Source organism: Prunus avium, chromosome 6 (assembly GCF_965620075.1).
Source record: "Prunus avium chromosome 6, drPruAviu1.hap1.1, whole genome shotgun sequence".
NCBI classification, from domain to species: Eukaryota; Viridiplantae; Streptophyta; class Magnoliopsida; order Rosales; family Rosaceae; genus Prunus; species Prunus avium.
Window position 1 is genome coordinate 25,966,735 of NC_142289.1, and position 17,018 is coordinate 25,983,752.

Genomic DNA, 17,018 nt, shown 5'->3' on the forward strand with positions numbered 1-17,018 from the left:
TTTTCTCTAAATTTGCAGGAAGAAATGCGGGGTGCTCTTCTACTTCACCGAGATGAGTTTAAATAGACTTATGCAGATGAGGGAGCCGAAAGCACTTCGGATCTCGAGGGTGCTATCCTGTGCTCTTTTCTCTCGGATCCCTTCATTTCTGGCGCAAATTGCGAGCACGTTTTTTTTTAAAAAAGGGAGCATGTCTACACTTTCACTTACTTTTGCCTCCCTGTTTTCTGATGTTTGTGTTTTTGCTTTTTCAGTTTTTATTTTATTTTATTTTATTTTCAATTATTTTCTTCTTGTTTGACTGGTTTCTTAATAATGTAGTTGGAAGAAGAGACAAAATTAAAGATGCGTCTTGGACACCTGGTGCAAGAATCCCAACTCTTCTTTTAAATTATTGTTTGAATTGCGTGTTTATTTCAGTTTATTTATTTATTTATTTATTTTGTTTTTTTATTTAATTAGGTAGTATAATTTAAAACTCATAGGATATTCTTTGAAGGAGCTAAATTTTTGGTAACTCCAGTGAGCAACCGCAGTCTATACAGTGTCTAGGAGTTCTTTAAGGCGACACCTTCGGTGTCTAAGAAGTTAGGGTTTTAAGCGGGACCATTGTGACACCTCCAACCTTCCCGGAACCCCTGGCTGTGTTTTCTGAGGCCCTTAACTGGTCATCCTTAAGTTTTTCTCTTAAAAGAAGAAGCAGTTATTTGTGTATTTACTTAACTAAAAAAAAAAAAAAAAAAAAAAAAATCTTGTTTGGGTCTTCGTGTTTTTGTTTGATTGTCGTTCTTTACATTTAGGGTCAATCGTTTCTTTGAGATAGCTAACGTTTTTATTTCCCAATTAAAGAAAAAAAAAAACACACATACACTTTAAAATTAAATAATAAATAAAAACTGAAATCATTTCTTCTTGGCGCTCGGTGTCTCGACCATAGGAGCTTTGAGTTTGGCCCTCTGGCTGTCCTCTTCCGGGGCTTCACGCACAGCCTCTTGGGGCTCATCACTTGAGCTCCCAAAGATCGCAATCTTAGCTTGAGCGTAACTACTCTCGTGATCCGCTTGCTTGCGTTTACCCGGTCGGTCTAGGTCCTCCAGTTGCTTTCTCATGTCGCGAGAGTACAACTCTACCATCTTTGATAGATTTTTATTTTCGTCTCGCAATACTTCTAGCTGGTGTCGATTCACCTCCACAATCCTTGACCTCTCCCTTTTCAAGCTTTTTATAGCACTCTGACAGTCTTCAACCAAACTTCGCTCCGCCGCCAACTGAGCTTTAAGCACCTCTACCTCATGAGACTTCGCAAGTAGGCGATGACCCAAACTTGCGACACATGCTGTACTCTGCACGCTCAGTGCCAGGGCATCACTCGTGACCCGGTTGTCATCCCTTGTCCCGAACACACGTATATCTTTGGGAGTCACTAAATTTCTGCAAACTCCAATGGCAACATCGTTGTCCAGGAGTATTGAGTCATTGACAGTCACAGGCCCCCGTGCGGAGGCAAAGTAGGGCATCCATACTGGTGCTACTGCTTGGCCTCGTGTCTGAGTCGGTGGAGCTAGGTTGAGATCTAACGAAAAGGGGTAGGAAGAAGCCATTTGATTTCTCACTTTTTTTTTCTTTTTCTTGCTTCTTTTCTCTTTTGTGTTTCTGAGTTTGTGTGTTTTTTGTTTTTTGTTTTTTTTCCCTTCTTTTTCCTTCTTATAGATGTAGTCTTTGACAAACAAACCCTAGCCGTTGCAGCGTCTAAGCGTTTTCTGAATATCCAGCGTTCCTCGAGTCCCACAACCTTCTCACTTTCCAACCGTTTCCAACACATTTGTCACGACTTGCTTTGTCTGAACGGACGCGTTCAGCAAAGTTGTCGCGCCTTTCCATGAGCCCGTAATTTTCGCTTGTGGATCTGCGGCGCCTCTATGCGTCGACACGTGGCTCCTGCTTTCTGCCCGTGACTATCCATGAAACGACATCAGGGACCACATTCCCTCTTTTTAGAAATCCCGCTTTGCGCTCATAATTCACGTTTTATCTTTTTAAGAAAAAAATTAAATTTAAACGTGTGGGCTTCAGATTTCATGTTGGGTCGGGTTTTACCGTTGTTGGGTTAATTTCATTTTGGGTTGGGCTTTCAATTGTTTGGGTTTCAGTTTGTGTAAGACTATCTGTTAGGGCTTACTGTTTTGAGTGTTTTACTGTTTCGTGTTTTTTTATTTATTTATTTTATTTTATTTTATTTGATTGTTTGTTTTGTAATTTTTATTTTGTAATTGTTTTATTTTATTTTTGTATGTTTTGTGATTTTTATTTGCTTTAATACCCTTCATTTGTTGTTATGACATTGGTTGTGGCTAATTTTTAAACATTGAGGACAATGTTCATTTCTAGGTTTGGGGGTATTGGAGTTTAGCAAGTAAATTTGGTTTTTCTTAAAATTAAAAAAAATAATAATTGAAAAAAAAAAAAATTTATTTATTTTTTTGCTTGTTTTTATTTTAAGTATTGTTTTGTTTTGTTTTTGTTTTGAGTCACTTTCCGAACACTTATGATGAGATAGTGATAAATGTTTGCATGACTTAAATAAAAATTGGATTTCATTTTATTTTAGTGTTTTTTTTTTCTTTATTAAAAAATAAAAAAAAATTTGGCATTGTTCTAGCATGATATGTTTGAAACCTTCTTTACACTTGCCATTTGTTTCATAATTTTCCAATTAAAGGATTTGCATGACCCAAAGAATTGTATCAAGCACAAATTAGACTTATATAACCATATAAAGTGAGCTTTTGAGCCTTGTACTTCAATTCATGAGTGTTATATACATACTCTTATTTTCTTGTCATCAAAGTTGTTGTTTGATCTCATTATTTATTGATTTGGTTGAACACTTAAAAGTCATTCATTCTTATGCAATTTGACTTCACGACATTTAAGAAGTGATATTAAGGCCCTCTTTGGATCGTTTGTGCCTTTCAAGCTAACCTTATGCATGCTTAAGCATGATTTTCCATTGTTAACCATTTTGAGCCTACATGTAAACCTTTTCTTTCATTTAACCAATTATATTTCCTCGCCTTAGCCTGAAAAACAAATATTTACCTTTCTAAAGAACTCATGAGCTTTAATTGGGATGTGTTTTTCATACTAAGTTTGGGAATTTCGAAGAAAAAAAAAAAATCACACAATTGGTGAAAGAAAAGAGAAAAGTTGTGATTAAGTGGTGGTTGAATGAAATTTCATTTTTGGGCCTTCAAAATAAATTGGTGGTTGTTCAGGAAAGGAGTGAATCAATGTAAATGAAGGGTATAAGGAGTTTTGATCAGGTAAAAGAAAAAAATCTAATCGTGATGATTCGAAGTCTTGTAAACAATTATTTTATGCTCTTGCATTGCGAGTTCCTTGGACTTTGTATTATCCATATCCTTCATTTCTTACTCACCTTACACCCTTGGCCCCATTACAACCCATGTTAAAGACCTAAATTGATCTTAAATGTCATGTGGTTGAATTGCATTCATTTTTCTACTTTTAAGTGTTTGACATCCTTCTTGAGATCATATTAATGCAAGTTCTTCATATTTCTATTGCGAGTTAAGTCCCTTATGGTTTAACTCTATTCTCATGTTTATAACTGAGTGTGCATTATAGCCCTCTTCTGAGTGATTCATTTGTGAGAGGACAACTTTGGTGAGATTTGAAGTTGAACTTATGCTTTGTATGATTTTTGAAATTGTGTGAAAACTAAGATTGGGGAATTTGTTGCATTTGGCTATCACACTACTACACTTTGAGCATATTGTGTTTAGAACTTTGCCGCTTTGTAAATAATGTCTAAAAATTGAGCTTTTATTGTTAAAACGTTTAAGTCATGTGCATGAGTCATTTCTCTTCAGAAAATGTTCGGAAAAATTGTTTTAAGTTCTTTGTGTTTTTGTGTTTGTTTTTGTTTTTGGTTTTGCTTAAGGACTAACAATCTTTAAGTTTTCTAATTACTTTGTTTTACAGAGTCAGTAAAACGTTTGTGGGTATCGTATCTGTTAAACCCTCAGGAGACACAACTCCTCCTACTAGGGATGCCTAGAGGTTTAAAGGCTTGTTGCATACGCTCAATGCAATCGAGTTACCTACGAAAGTGGTCTAGTTAACTTCTTGTTTTGTTTTTATTTTTTTGTTTTTATTTTTATTTTTATTTTTTTTCTTTTGTTTTGCTCGAGGACTAGCAAAATCTAAGTTTGGGGGTATGTTAAGCTCATAATTTCATACATATACATGCCCTATTTACTTACTTCTTTTGCTTAGTTTCTTAGATTTCTAAGTTATTTGCCTCCCTTTGTGTGTTTTGTAGGCAAATAGAGCAAGAGAGCATAATTCATGCAATTCAAGCATGTTAAAGCCTAATTTGGATGAATGGATGAAGAGCTTAAAAGACAAACTCATTTTGGCTACAGCCCCCTGCCAGTCCAGTTCCGTAGGTCATATTACAAGCTTTGTTTCAGCAACCTACACAGCTCGGATGAGGCCACATTCTTCATGAAAGTTGTTCCAATTGGTGTGTACTATAACATATCCAAACTTCAGCCCCATTGGATAAATCTGGAGTCCGTTACCTAGCAAACACAGAACCATGCTCAGGATGGATCTTATCAGCGCGGAAAATGAGTTAGCAATTTGTTTCGGCCTTAACTTCTTCCTCCGACCTTGGATTGGCCCAAATAACATATGGCTGGAAAGAAGACATTCTGAACTTCAATTTAGAGTGCTTAAAGTCCTAATTTGATTAAGAGAAGCCCAAGTTGTAAGCCCTTGAAGTTGCTGGTCATGCTGACCTCAGCATGTGCTGGTTGGATGCTTGGTCATGGTGAGCTAGGTATGAGCTATCATTTCTGGTTGGAAGCTTGGTCATGGTGACATGAAGATGAGCTAGGGCTGCTGGTGGGATCTATTGGTGAAGTGCATCAACCAATTCAAGATTTTCTAATACAAGTGCATCAACCATTTCAGATTTTATAAAACAAGTGTTGTATGCATTAGCCATATTGAATTCAGATTTTCACTTCCCCTAGGCCTATAAATAGGGAAGTTCTCTAAGATTGTAAAAACACCCCAAGGGGGGGAGCTCTCAAGCACTTCTCTAGAGCTCCCTTCCCTTCTCTCCCTCAAATTCTCTTAGTTTCCCTTTGTAGTTCTCAATTGTTGTAATAAGATCATTCTATTAAAATTTCTTTGTACTAAATATCAAACATTTTTCCTTTCTCTTCTTCTAAATTCTTCAAATACTCTCCATGTCTCAAACACTTCACAAACACATTTCTCTTCCTTCCCTAAGTTCTCAAATTCTCCAAGTTCACAAACATCCTCCAAGTTCTCAACCACTCTCTTCCAAATTCTCAAAGTTCCTAAACACTCTCTTCCAAAATCCACAAAGCTCTCAAAACACCTCTCTACTTTCTTCTCCAAATCCTCCAAGTTCTCAAACACTCTCTTCCAAATTCCCCATGTCTTAAACACATTCCCTTCCAAAATCCTCAAAGCTCTCAAACACATGTTCTTCCAAAATTCTCTAAAGTTCCCAAACACTTTCTTCTCCCTCCTCAAAGTTCTCAAACACTTCCTTTCTTCCTCAAAGTTCTCTTAGTTTCCTTAATGTTTTCTTAGTTGTAATTTATTTTTCTTTGTTATGTAAATTCTTTTCTTAAGTTTTCAAGTTGAATTAGTTTCCAAGTTTCAATTATGGTTTTTGTTCTTATTCATTATGCTTATAAGTTAATATGCTAGTTTGAATGATTGATCACCATTTAGGCTTGCATGTTAGCTATCTTGGTTTGAATTAAGAGTATACACCATGCTTTAATTCGAATTGAACTATGAATAGGAAGAGTATGTATGGACATTCGACAACAGGGATTAGATACATACTTGGTTGTTTAAAATGTTCTTCTATGCTTAATGGGTTCCTAATGCTTAATTTTAGGTTAGACAACAAATGATCAAATTAGGGAATTAGGAACACAAGGTTATGACCACACACCATGGCTTAATCATACTTTAGCTAGAATCAATCCATTAATCTAAATTGAACTTGGGAACTTATTTGCTTGAGTTACTTATTTCTTTCTTCCTTGTTTTATATTCTTTGTTTTTGTTTCTATTTTGTGTAGGGAAACTAAATTGGATCATTCAATCACCAATCCCTGTGGAATCGACCTCGCACTTACATATGCTATACTACCAACGGTTCGTGCACTTGCGAGTATCACAAGTTGAGGATGCAGCTTAATCCATTTTGGTGGAGCTAAATCTACGCAACACTTATCCTATAGATTTGTATTATAGTTCAATATAATAATATATAGTCATTGGCAGTCATGGGTTGATTTGTTTGTGTCTTGCTTAATTAATCTAAATTGGAGAAGGATTTGAGCGTTTTGTGGTTGGAGGATTAGAACAACTAATAAGTATGAACTATAAAAGTAGCTCAAATCAAGATGAGAACTGAAACTTCACTCACATTACAAATGAGAATTGAGCCTTCACACTCACATACACTTGTTGTGGCAATGATGAATGACAAAGTTTATAAGTCCTAGATACCTACGTACTTACTTACCGGAGGGGCGAACCTGCAGCAGTTAAAAGCATATTGAAAGATGACACATTCAAACTGAAGGCAGTGTCTACTTATTTATTTATAGCTTCTCTCTCGGCATTGGCAGCTCTGCTTCCACCTTTAGCCATCACCTACATGAATTGCATAGCATAGTATTAGTATGCCTGCATGAATTGTTAGTGTGTAAATTGGTGAACTGATTAGAAAAGTTTATAATTTTTTATTTGTGTTATGCCTCAGCTCATAGGCTGAGTTAGTATGTTTAAAATGTAACGGGTTGGTTAAGTCTCATAGGGCTTAACATTGGACAAGTGTCTTAATCTCAAAGCATGTAATGGATGGTTGAGATTGAATTTAGGAATGTGTCTATCTCTCTCTCACCTCCAACGGTATGTAGAGTGAGTGAGCTCATATGCTCTGTCAGATAGTGTGAGCAATACAGAAAAGAATAGAAATTTGATATTCTCTTCCATAACTGCTAGTATTTGATTTTCTCTAACATGGCCTCAGAGCCAGGTTCGGTCTAAATTTCTGGGCGTCGTGTGTGTTAGGGTGAGCTCGAATTCACAGCAAAAGCTCATTGCAGAGATTCAAGTTCATATCAATGATCGAGTCTAACATGGCTGGATCTGGAGGAGGAGAACTCAGAGCGCCAATCTTCAATGGCGAGAATTTGGATTTCTGGCAAATCAAAATGAAGACCATTTTCCGTTCGCACGAACTGTGGGATCTGGTTGAAAATGGGTACAAAACTCCGGTAAAGAAAGAGGAGGAACTCACGGAGGCGGAGAGGAAGCTGTTGCGTGAGACTGTGGTTAAGGATGCTAGAGCACTAGGCATCATCCAAGGTGCTGTTTCAGATCAAATTTTCCCGAGAATCGCAACCCAGGAAAGTGCGAAGGCTACGTGGGACATTCTGAAACAAGAATTTGTTGGTGATAAGCAAGTAAGATCTGTGAAACTTCAAGGTCTTAGACGAGATTTTGAGTATACTCGTATGAATGATAGTGAGTCTCTCTCTGTGTATATTGCTAAATTGTTTGACCTAATTAATCAAATAAGGAGCTATGGTGAAAATTTGAGCAATCAAAGAATTGTTTAGAAGCTGTTAATCAGCTTACCTAAATCCTATGATAGTATTGCAGCTGTGATAGAAAATACTAAGGATTTAGACACCATTGATGCTCAGGATGTGGTTATAATTTTAAAGGGTTATGAACAACGGCTTGATAGACATGGTGAGAGTAGTACGGAGAAGGCATTTTCTAGCTTGAACATTGCATCAAAACCGAATAGGTTTAATGGTCAAACAAACAATAGCAAACGATTGTAGTCGAGAGAGGAATTGGTCTCGGCTGTTAGCTTCACGGCCTGAACTACAAGGCCGTTGAGTGATGGTGTTGATGGTGGGTTTTGGGCGGTGCTCCGGCGCGTTGCTCAGGGAGCGACGGTCGTGTGATATATGGGGTGAGTGAACGGACAACAAGGATGGTGCTCCGGTGCCTTGAAAATCAAGGGTCGTATGATATATTGGTGAATGGATTTTCCTTACAATCTAACACTACTCATAGGAAAGCAAGTAAAGATATTGAAAGTGCATTACAGGAAAAAATAAGTTGCTCCGTGGGAGGCTTTGTTTTGGTGTTGAACCCTTTGAATGTAGCTCGAGTCTTGTATTTATAGGAAGAGTCCCTGGATGAGTAATCAAGGCTGAATTTACGCATAGTGGAGTTTGATTAGCGCAAGTGGGTGTCCAATCGACATTTGGGATCGTGAAGTATGGTAGTGTGACCCCAGAAATCCCGGTGAATCTCGGCCGCCGCTCTTGATCGTGGGTTCTGAGCTTCTGGCCGTGGAGACGCATTTATGGCCTGGATAGCTGTTGAACCAATATCTCAGGCTGTCAGAATTTTTGTGAGAATGTCCACGTCTAATCACTCTGATCCTCATCACCAAATCCTGACTTCAGTCACTTCCCACCTTCCCTCATGCATTAAATGCTTCTTTGTGGCCAATGAGTTTGTTGCATTAAACAGGCACTACTTCATTAAATGAAGCCTGGGACCGTACTGTCACGTGATGATTTGCCTTTAATGCCTTGACAGTGATTTTGTTCGGCCTCGGCCTCGGCCTGCGCTTGAGGCCGAGATGATCATGCCTTAGCATTTCTTCTTTTATCTTTAGGAAGGCGAAGTACCCTGGCGAAACACTGCGTTTCAGTTTTTATGAACAAGTGCCAGGGCCGAGAGAAGGGGCTCCTTCGGCCAGCTTATGGCCGTGATTTATCAGGCACAAACAAAATTTTAGGCCAAAAGGGACACAAGGGAGTAACAAGGCTGATTGGAGTAATAAGGCTTGTTCCTCTGTGAAGAATGAGGCAAATAACACTGGGGATAAGTGTAAATTCTGTGATAGACTTCATTATGGGGAGTGTTGGGTTAAGAACAAAGTCAAGTGTCATAAGTGTGGCAAAATTGGGCATATTGCAAAATACTGTCATACAAACAAGGCTGTGCAACAAGTGAATTTTGCTAATCAGGTTGAAGAAACTGGAAACCTATTCTATGCTAATCATTCTGGAGAAGTAAAGAAGAAAAGTGATGAATGGTACATAGATAGTGGATGTAGCAATCATATGACATCCAAGGAAGATTTGCTTGTAGACATTGACAGAAGAGTGAAAGCAAAGGTTCAAGTAGGCATTGGAGTCTTGGTTGAAGTGACAGGAAAAGGGACACTGATCATTGAAACAAAGAAGGGTAAGAGATATATAAAGGAGGTTATGCTTGTACCTGGTCTTGCAGAGAATTTGCTAAGTGTAGGGCAGATGACTGAGCAGGGTTACTTTCTTCTATTTGGAGATTATAAGGTGGATATATTTGATTATAGAACTTTAAGAAACTTGGTGGTCAGTGTGAAACAGAAAGGGAATAGGTGTTTTCCTTTAATCTTCAACACAAACAAGGAGCTTGCATTGAAAACAAATGTGCAAGAGTGTGCAAAGATATGGCACAAGAGGTTTGGTCATCTAAACTTCAGAAGTCTCAAGCTATTACAGAGTCAATAAATGGTATTGGGGCTGCCTGAAATCCAAGATAGTGATGTCGTGTGCCAAGGATGTGTACTGGGGAAGAATCACAGAGAGTCATTTCCCCAAGAGTCAAAATGGAGAGCAAAGGAGCCACTAGAATTAATACATTCAGATGTGTGTGGTCCTATGCAAACGCCAAGTCTGAGTGGAAACAGATACTTTATTACTTTCATAGATGACTATTCAAGAATGTGTTGGGTCTATTTTTTGAGAAACAAATCAGAGGCATTCCATGTGTTCAAGAAGTTTAAAGCTATGGTAGAGCTTCAATGTGGTTATCATGTAAAGAAGTTGAGAACAGATAGGGGAGGAGAGTTCATCTCAAATGATTTTGAAAAGTTTTGTGAAGATTTGGGGATAGAAAGACAACCTGGGATTAAACACCTGAAAGTGTTTGGTTCAGTGTGTTATCCTTTTATTCCAGGAAATTTGAGGCACAAATTAGAAGCCACAAGTGCCATAGGTGTTTTTATTGGATATGGTGTTTGTGAGAAGGGGTATAGAATACTGAATCCTGCAACTCAAAAGTTTTGCTCTCTAGGGATGTAATCTTTGATGAGAATGGAAAATGGGATTGGGAGAAGCACAAAGTAAAGGAAGTTTGCATTCCTCTATCTGCAAATGAGCCTTTAGACATGGGTAGAATGGATGGAAGGCCTGAATCTCAGGGCTAAGTGATATCTGTTGGGTCTCAAATTAAAGTTGGAAGTCCTTTAGTTATTGATTTTGGTGATTCAAGTTGTTTACTGTCTACACCTCAGTATGATGATACACCACTGAGGTACAAGAACTTAAGTGAGATTTATGAAAGATGTCATTTATGCATTGTTGAGCCTGAATGTTTTGATGAAGCTGCATAGGATGAAGCATGGAAAAAGGCAATGGAGAATGAAATGAGTATGATTGAGAAAAATCAGACATGGGAGTTGGTAAGAAGACCATTCAATAAGCCTTTGATTGGGGTAAAATGGGTGTATAAAAAAAAAGTTGAACTTAGGTGGCTCGGTTCAAAAGAATAAGGCTAGGCTAGTTGCAAAGGGCTATGCACAAAAGCCTGGAGTAGATTATAATGAAACCTTTGCACCTGTGGCAAGGTTAGACACCATAAGAACTCTTATTGCACTAGCTGCAAAGAACAATTGGAAGTTATATCAGTTGGATGTGAAATCTGCATTCTTAAATGGTGTACTTGAAGAGGAGGTGTATGTAGATCAGCCCGATGGATTCATTGTGCAAGGAGAGGAGGATAAGGTGTACAAATTGCACAAGGCTTTGTATGGGTTGAAGCAAGCACCTAGAACCTGGTGTGGAGAGATAGATTCCTACCTTGCGCAGTGTGGTTTCAAAAGAAGTATCAGTGAAGCAACATTATATACCAAGTGCAGAAAAGACTCAGATTTGATTATTGTGTCTATATATGTTGATGATATAGTTTATACTGGAAATTCTCAGGAGTTAATGCAGGAGTTTAAGACTGATATGATGCATAAGTATGAAATGATAGATTTGGGTTTGCTACATCATTTTCTGGGAATGGGAGTTATGCGAACTGAAGATTGTATCTTCATACATCAGAGAAAGTATGCCTCAACTCTGTTGAAGAAGTTTGGGCTCCAGGATTGTAAACCTGTGAGCATTCCACTTGTACCAAATGATAAACTGAGGAAGGATGATGATAGTGGAGCTGCAGATGAAGCTCAATACAGGAAAATTGTGGGAAGCTTGTTGTATCTCACAGCAATAAGGCCTGATATAATGTATGTTGCATGCTTGTTAGTAAGGTTTATGCATTATCCTACAAACAAGCATTATGGGGCAGCAAAGAGAGTTCTGAGATATATTCAAGGGACTCTTGATTTTGGTTTTGTTGGCACCTTGTTGACCTCATCTTCCCCCTTAAGCAAATCCCACAAATTAAGGCTCGCTCGGCCTTATTATCTCCACACATGTGATCAGCTCGGCCTCACCACCTCCAGCAGATATGTGCTCGGCTCAGCCTCACCACCTCAGCATATATGTGCTCGGTTCAACCTCACCACCTCAACAAATATGTGCTCGGCTCGGTCAAAACTGTTTTTACTAGAAAGTCCCCAGCCAAGAAGCTCTTCTCGATTGTGAGCTTGGAGGCTTCTGTTGACCTTACCTTCCCCCTTTAAGAAAATCCCACCAATTAAGGGATAGCGCCGACCACCAAGGATGAGCGCCGACCACTCTGCATGGTCGCCCGCCACCTTGCATGGCCGACCCGACCACCGAGGATGAGCGCCGACCACCTTGCATGGTCATCTATCACGCCGAACGACCAACCCGACCACTTTGCATGGTCATCTACAACGTTGAACGACCGACCCGACCACTTTGCATGGTCATCTACAACATTGAACGACCGACCCAACCACCTTACATGGTCATCTACAACGTCGAATGACTGACCCGACCACCTTGCATGGTCATCTATCAAGTTGAACTACCAACCCGACCACTTTGCATGGTCATCTACCACGTCGAACGACCGACCCGATCACCTTGCATGGCCATCCACCAAGTCGCATGACCGACCCGACCATCTTGCATGCTCAATCTCCATGTCATATTACTCGAACAAAAGCTCTCCCCACCAAAGTACAAGTTGATCGGCTCGACCAACAATGGTTTTACTGTAAGGTTCCCAGTCAATAGCAAGTTCTTAACTAAAGAACTTGGGGGTTCAGGGGACACTATGTATATCGGCCACACCATCTCCAATATATCTAGCCATGCTTAAAGGATGAGGAAAATTATTTTCAATATATGTGCTCGGCTCGGCCTTATTATCTACAGATATATGCTCGGCTCGGCCTCATCACCTTGATAGATATGAGCTCGACTCATCCACGCTATCTCCATATGTGTTCGGCTTGGCCCTTATTATCTCCATATGTGTTCGGCTCGACCTTATTATCTCTATATGTGTTCGGCTTAGCCCTTATGATCTCTATATGTGTTTGGCTCAGCCCTTATTATCTCCATATGTGTTCGGCTTGGCCCTTATTATCTCTATATGTGTTCGGCTCGGCCTTTATTATCTCCATATGTACTTGGCTCGGTCAAAACTGGTTTTACTAGAAAGTCCCCAACCAAGAAGCTATTCTCGACTGTAAACTTGGGGGCTTCTGTTGGCACCTTGTTGACCTCACCTTCCCCCTTAAGCAAATCCCACCAATTAAGGCTCGGCTCGGCCTTATTATCTCCACACATGTGATGTGCTCGGCCTCACCACCTCAGCAGATATATGCTCGGCTCGGCCTCGGCACCTCCAGCAGATATGTGCTCGGCTCGACCTCACCACCTCAGTAGATATGTGCTCGGCTCGACCTCACCACCTCAACAGTTATGTGCTCGGCTCGGTCAAAACTGATTTTACTAGAAAGTCCTCAGCCAAGAAGCTCTTCTCGATTGTGAGCTTGGAGGCTTCTGTTGACCTCACATTCCCCCTTTAAGCAAATCCCACCAATTAAGGGATAGCCCTTTTTGTCATAGGTCACATCCCACCAAACAAGGAGTAGCTAGCCATGCAAAGGTCCTCGGCCATCAATCAACCTTGTCTACTCCAACTTGGACTATAAAAGAGAGCCCACCACCTCCAAGCAAAGGGACCATCGGCTGCTACTTCTTCACTTCTCCAAGAGCTGCCCAAAGCTCTCACAAACTTTCTATTTCTCTTCTACTAGAGCTCTCAATTCTCTCTTCTCATATCTCTCTCATGTACAATGTAATCTCCATATTCAAATACAAATACAAAGTTATAAACTATAGTGAATGTAGCCCCATTATGGGCGAACCACTCAAACACTTGTGTTATGTGTGTGCTTATGTCTTAATCTGTTAGGTACAAATTCACCCGTTAACAGGTTTGGAATACGAAAGAGGAGGAGCAACTTTGGTAGGGTTTTGTTATAGTGACTGGAGTGGCCCAGAAGAAGATATGAGGAGCATATCTGGATATGCTTTTGCATTTGGTAGTGGAGTTTTCTCTTGAGCATATGTGAAGCAACAATGTGTTGCTTTATCCACAGTTGAAGCAGAGTATATTAGTGCATCGGAGGCAACTACACAAGCCACTTGGTTAAAATTTGTGCTTGAAGACTTTGGTGACATACAAACTGTTGCAGCACCATTGAACTGTGACAACATTCAGTTATTGCTATCACTAAGAATCCTATATTCCACCAGAAAACCAAGAACATCAATCGAAGGTATCATTATATCAAGGAGGCGTTACAGCAAGGAGTGATTGAATTGATTCATTGCTCTACCAAGGAACAAGTAGCTGACATTTTCACAAAGGCATTGGCAAAAGAACAATACACTTATCTTAGGGATCTTCTCGGAGTGAAATCAACTCACAATTTAAAGGGGAGTGTTAGTGTGTAAATTGGTGAACTGATTAGAAAAGTTTATAATTTTTTATTTGTGTTATGCCTCAGCTCATAGGCCGAGTTAGTATGTTTAAAATGTAACAGGTTGGTTAAGTCTCATAGGGCTTAACATTGGACAAGTGTCTTAATCTCAAAGCATGTAATGGATGGTTGAGATTGAATTTAGGAATGTGTCTATCTCTCCCTCACCTCCAACGGTATGTATAGTGAGTGAGCTCATATGCTTTGTCAGATAGTGTGAGCAATACAGAAAAGAATAGAAATCTGATATTCTTTTCCATAATTGCTGGTATTTGATTTTCTCTAACATGAATTGCATAGCATAGTATTATTATGCACATAACATAAACAGAACTAGATTATATCTCAGTTACTGATTAGAAACAGAAATATGGCTAGTTATGGTAAATTGCTAACTAAAAAACATAAACTGAATGTGTCTATATGTAAAAAAAAGTTAGCTAGCTATATACTCGGAGTCGCGAAGGTCCCCATAGATGACAAAGGCTACCATGATAAGAACGTAGATGGCCACCATGGTGTTCTTAAAGTAAATTGGCAGAGAGAACAGCTTCCTCACAACATAAATGTACACGCAAGCCGCACCCAGCTTTCCTGTAAGTCGTGTAAGGGGTGAGAAAGGTGTGATGGTTAATAGCATTCTAGTCTTGAGTGATAGGGTCTTTCGGGATGATGATAGGTTGTTTCTCCTCATACCCATCTCTAAGGTTGACACACAAAGCCATTATAAATCCCAGCAATGCCATGACGATGTAATTATTGTATATCTTCCGGACGGTTCCAAGCAGTGAACGACCAGCAACAGGTAGTCCATGTTCAATAGTGTGCTGAAAACGTCCACATCCATTGGCAGGAGGAGGAGGAGGAGGAAAATCTGTGTGATAGAAGACGGCCCATACAAAAGCCACAACCCTGGATGACAAAGCTAGAGCAAGATGTTCTAGGTACTGCTTTCCAAAGTGAAGCACAATAGGACTCCGGGTCCAAACTACACTATTACTTAGAGCCAGTACTGCTAGAGCATCTGTTATCACCAGAGTGAGGCGAAGTCGTTATTGGCGGTCAAGATGATTCCACTTAGTTTTACCATTTCACAATTTTGAAATGTAGAGTTGAATCTCTTAATTGTATGACATATTCTTTCTATTTCCAAAAAAATATATATATATTCCATTTGTAAATTTAGTTATACCACATACAAGATATGTTGTTGCACAAAATTAACAGATATAGTGCACAATAAGCATGAGTATATATGTGAACGACCTCGTGGTCCAACGGGAAATTGAAGAACTCGCGCAGGTCGAGGCTCAGATCGCCGAGCTCCAGGCTCGTTGAGCTCTCATACTCCAGCGCCGAGATGGCGCGGTCACGACTGGGAAAGAACTGAAGTCCTCGGCCAAGCAAATCCTCAAGGCAGCGACCGAGACGAAGAAGGCCCTGGCCGAGCGGAAGCTGATCCGAGCGAGATGGCAGGCAGACATCGACGGCGGGGACATCGCTTGGAGAAGGATTACTTGCCTGATCTGGGGGATGTTCAGCGAAGGGGTCTAGGCGGGTGGCGAGTGACTTGTTTCGAACATATTTTGGGATGTAATAATTAACCAAATACATTTAACTTTATATATATTTTTGTATAGTTTATGTACTGTTTGTGCCTGATAAATCACGGCCATAAGCTGGCCGAAGGAGCCCCTCTCTCGGCCCTGGCACTTGCTCGTAAAACTGAAACGCAGCGTTTCAACAAGGTGCTTTGCCTTCCTGAAGACAAAAGAAAAATGCTAAGGCATGATCATCTCAGCCTCGAGTGCAGGCCGAGGCCGAAGCCAAGCAAAATCGCAGCCAGAAATATTAAAGTCAGATCATCACGTGATAGCAGGGACCCAGGCTTCATTTAATGAAGTAGTGCCTGTTTAATGCAGCAAACCCACTGGCCACAAAGAAACATTTAATGCATGAGGGAAGGTGGGAAGTGACTGAAGTCAGGATTTGGTGATGAGGATCAGAGTGATTAGACGTGGACATTCTCACAAGAATTCTGACAGCCTGAGATATTGGTTCACCAGCTATCCAGGCCATAAATGTGTCTCCACGGCCAGAAGCTCAGAACCCACGATCAAGAGCGGCGGCTGAGATTCACCGTGATTTCTGGGCTCACACCACCATACTTCACGATCCCAAATGTCGATTGGACTGCCCACTTGCTCCAATCAAGCTCCACCATGCAGATTTTTAGCCTCGATTACTCCTCTAGAGACTCTTCCTATAAATACAAGACTCGAGCTACATTCAAATGATTCAACACCAAAACAAAGCCTCCCACGGAGCAACTTATTTTTTCCTGTAATGCACTTTTAATATCTTTACTTGCTTTCCTAGGAGTAGTGTTAGATTGTAAGGAAAATCCATTCATCAATATATCATACGACCCTTGATTTTCAAGGCGCCGAAGCACCATCCTTGTTGTTCGTTCACTCACCCCATATGAAGACTCCTTTATTTCTTTTCAGCTTTTGTAGTCTGCTTTTTGTTTAGAACAATTGGTCTTGTTTGACCTATCTTCTTTTTTGTTTGAACTTGGCCGGTTGGTCACTTTGCTATGGAAATTTCAGTTATTATTTTTAACCTCAATTTGCATATTGACTTGTGAACTGCTTGAGTAACCGGCTAGTGTCTTGGTTGTACATTTCCCCTTAGGATTTTTGCAAAAGCCAGGGTCCCTCTTGAGGGATTCCAGGCGTCTTCTGCATTTTTCCGGAGAAAGCTTAGGACGCTTCTGGTCGTCGCCCTGTATCTCCCTTAGGACGCTTTTTATGGGCAATTGTATGACTATCCTACCTCCCTTAGGAAACAGATAGGAACCTGGATACCTCCCTTAGGA

At 40.0% G+C, this 17,018-nt stretch overlaps 1 protein-coding gene across 1 annotated transcript; it reads left to right on the forward strand.

Moving 5' to 3' along the window:
* Positions 1-7,226: 7,226 nt before the first annotated feature.
* LOC148293918 (uncharacterized) lies at positions 7,227-11,816 on the forward strand. The gene is made up of 5 exons (XM_088254649.1): positions 7,227-7,614; positions 7,753-7,903; positions 8,915-9,625; positions 10,240-10,337; positions 10,696-11,816. Exons 1-5 carry the CDS (start codon positions 7,227-7,229, stop codon positions 11,814-11,816), a joined length of 2,469 nt encoding a protein of 822 aa, XP_088110775.1.
* The last annotated feature ends 5,202 nt before the right edge of the window (positions 11,817-17,018 follow it).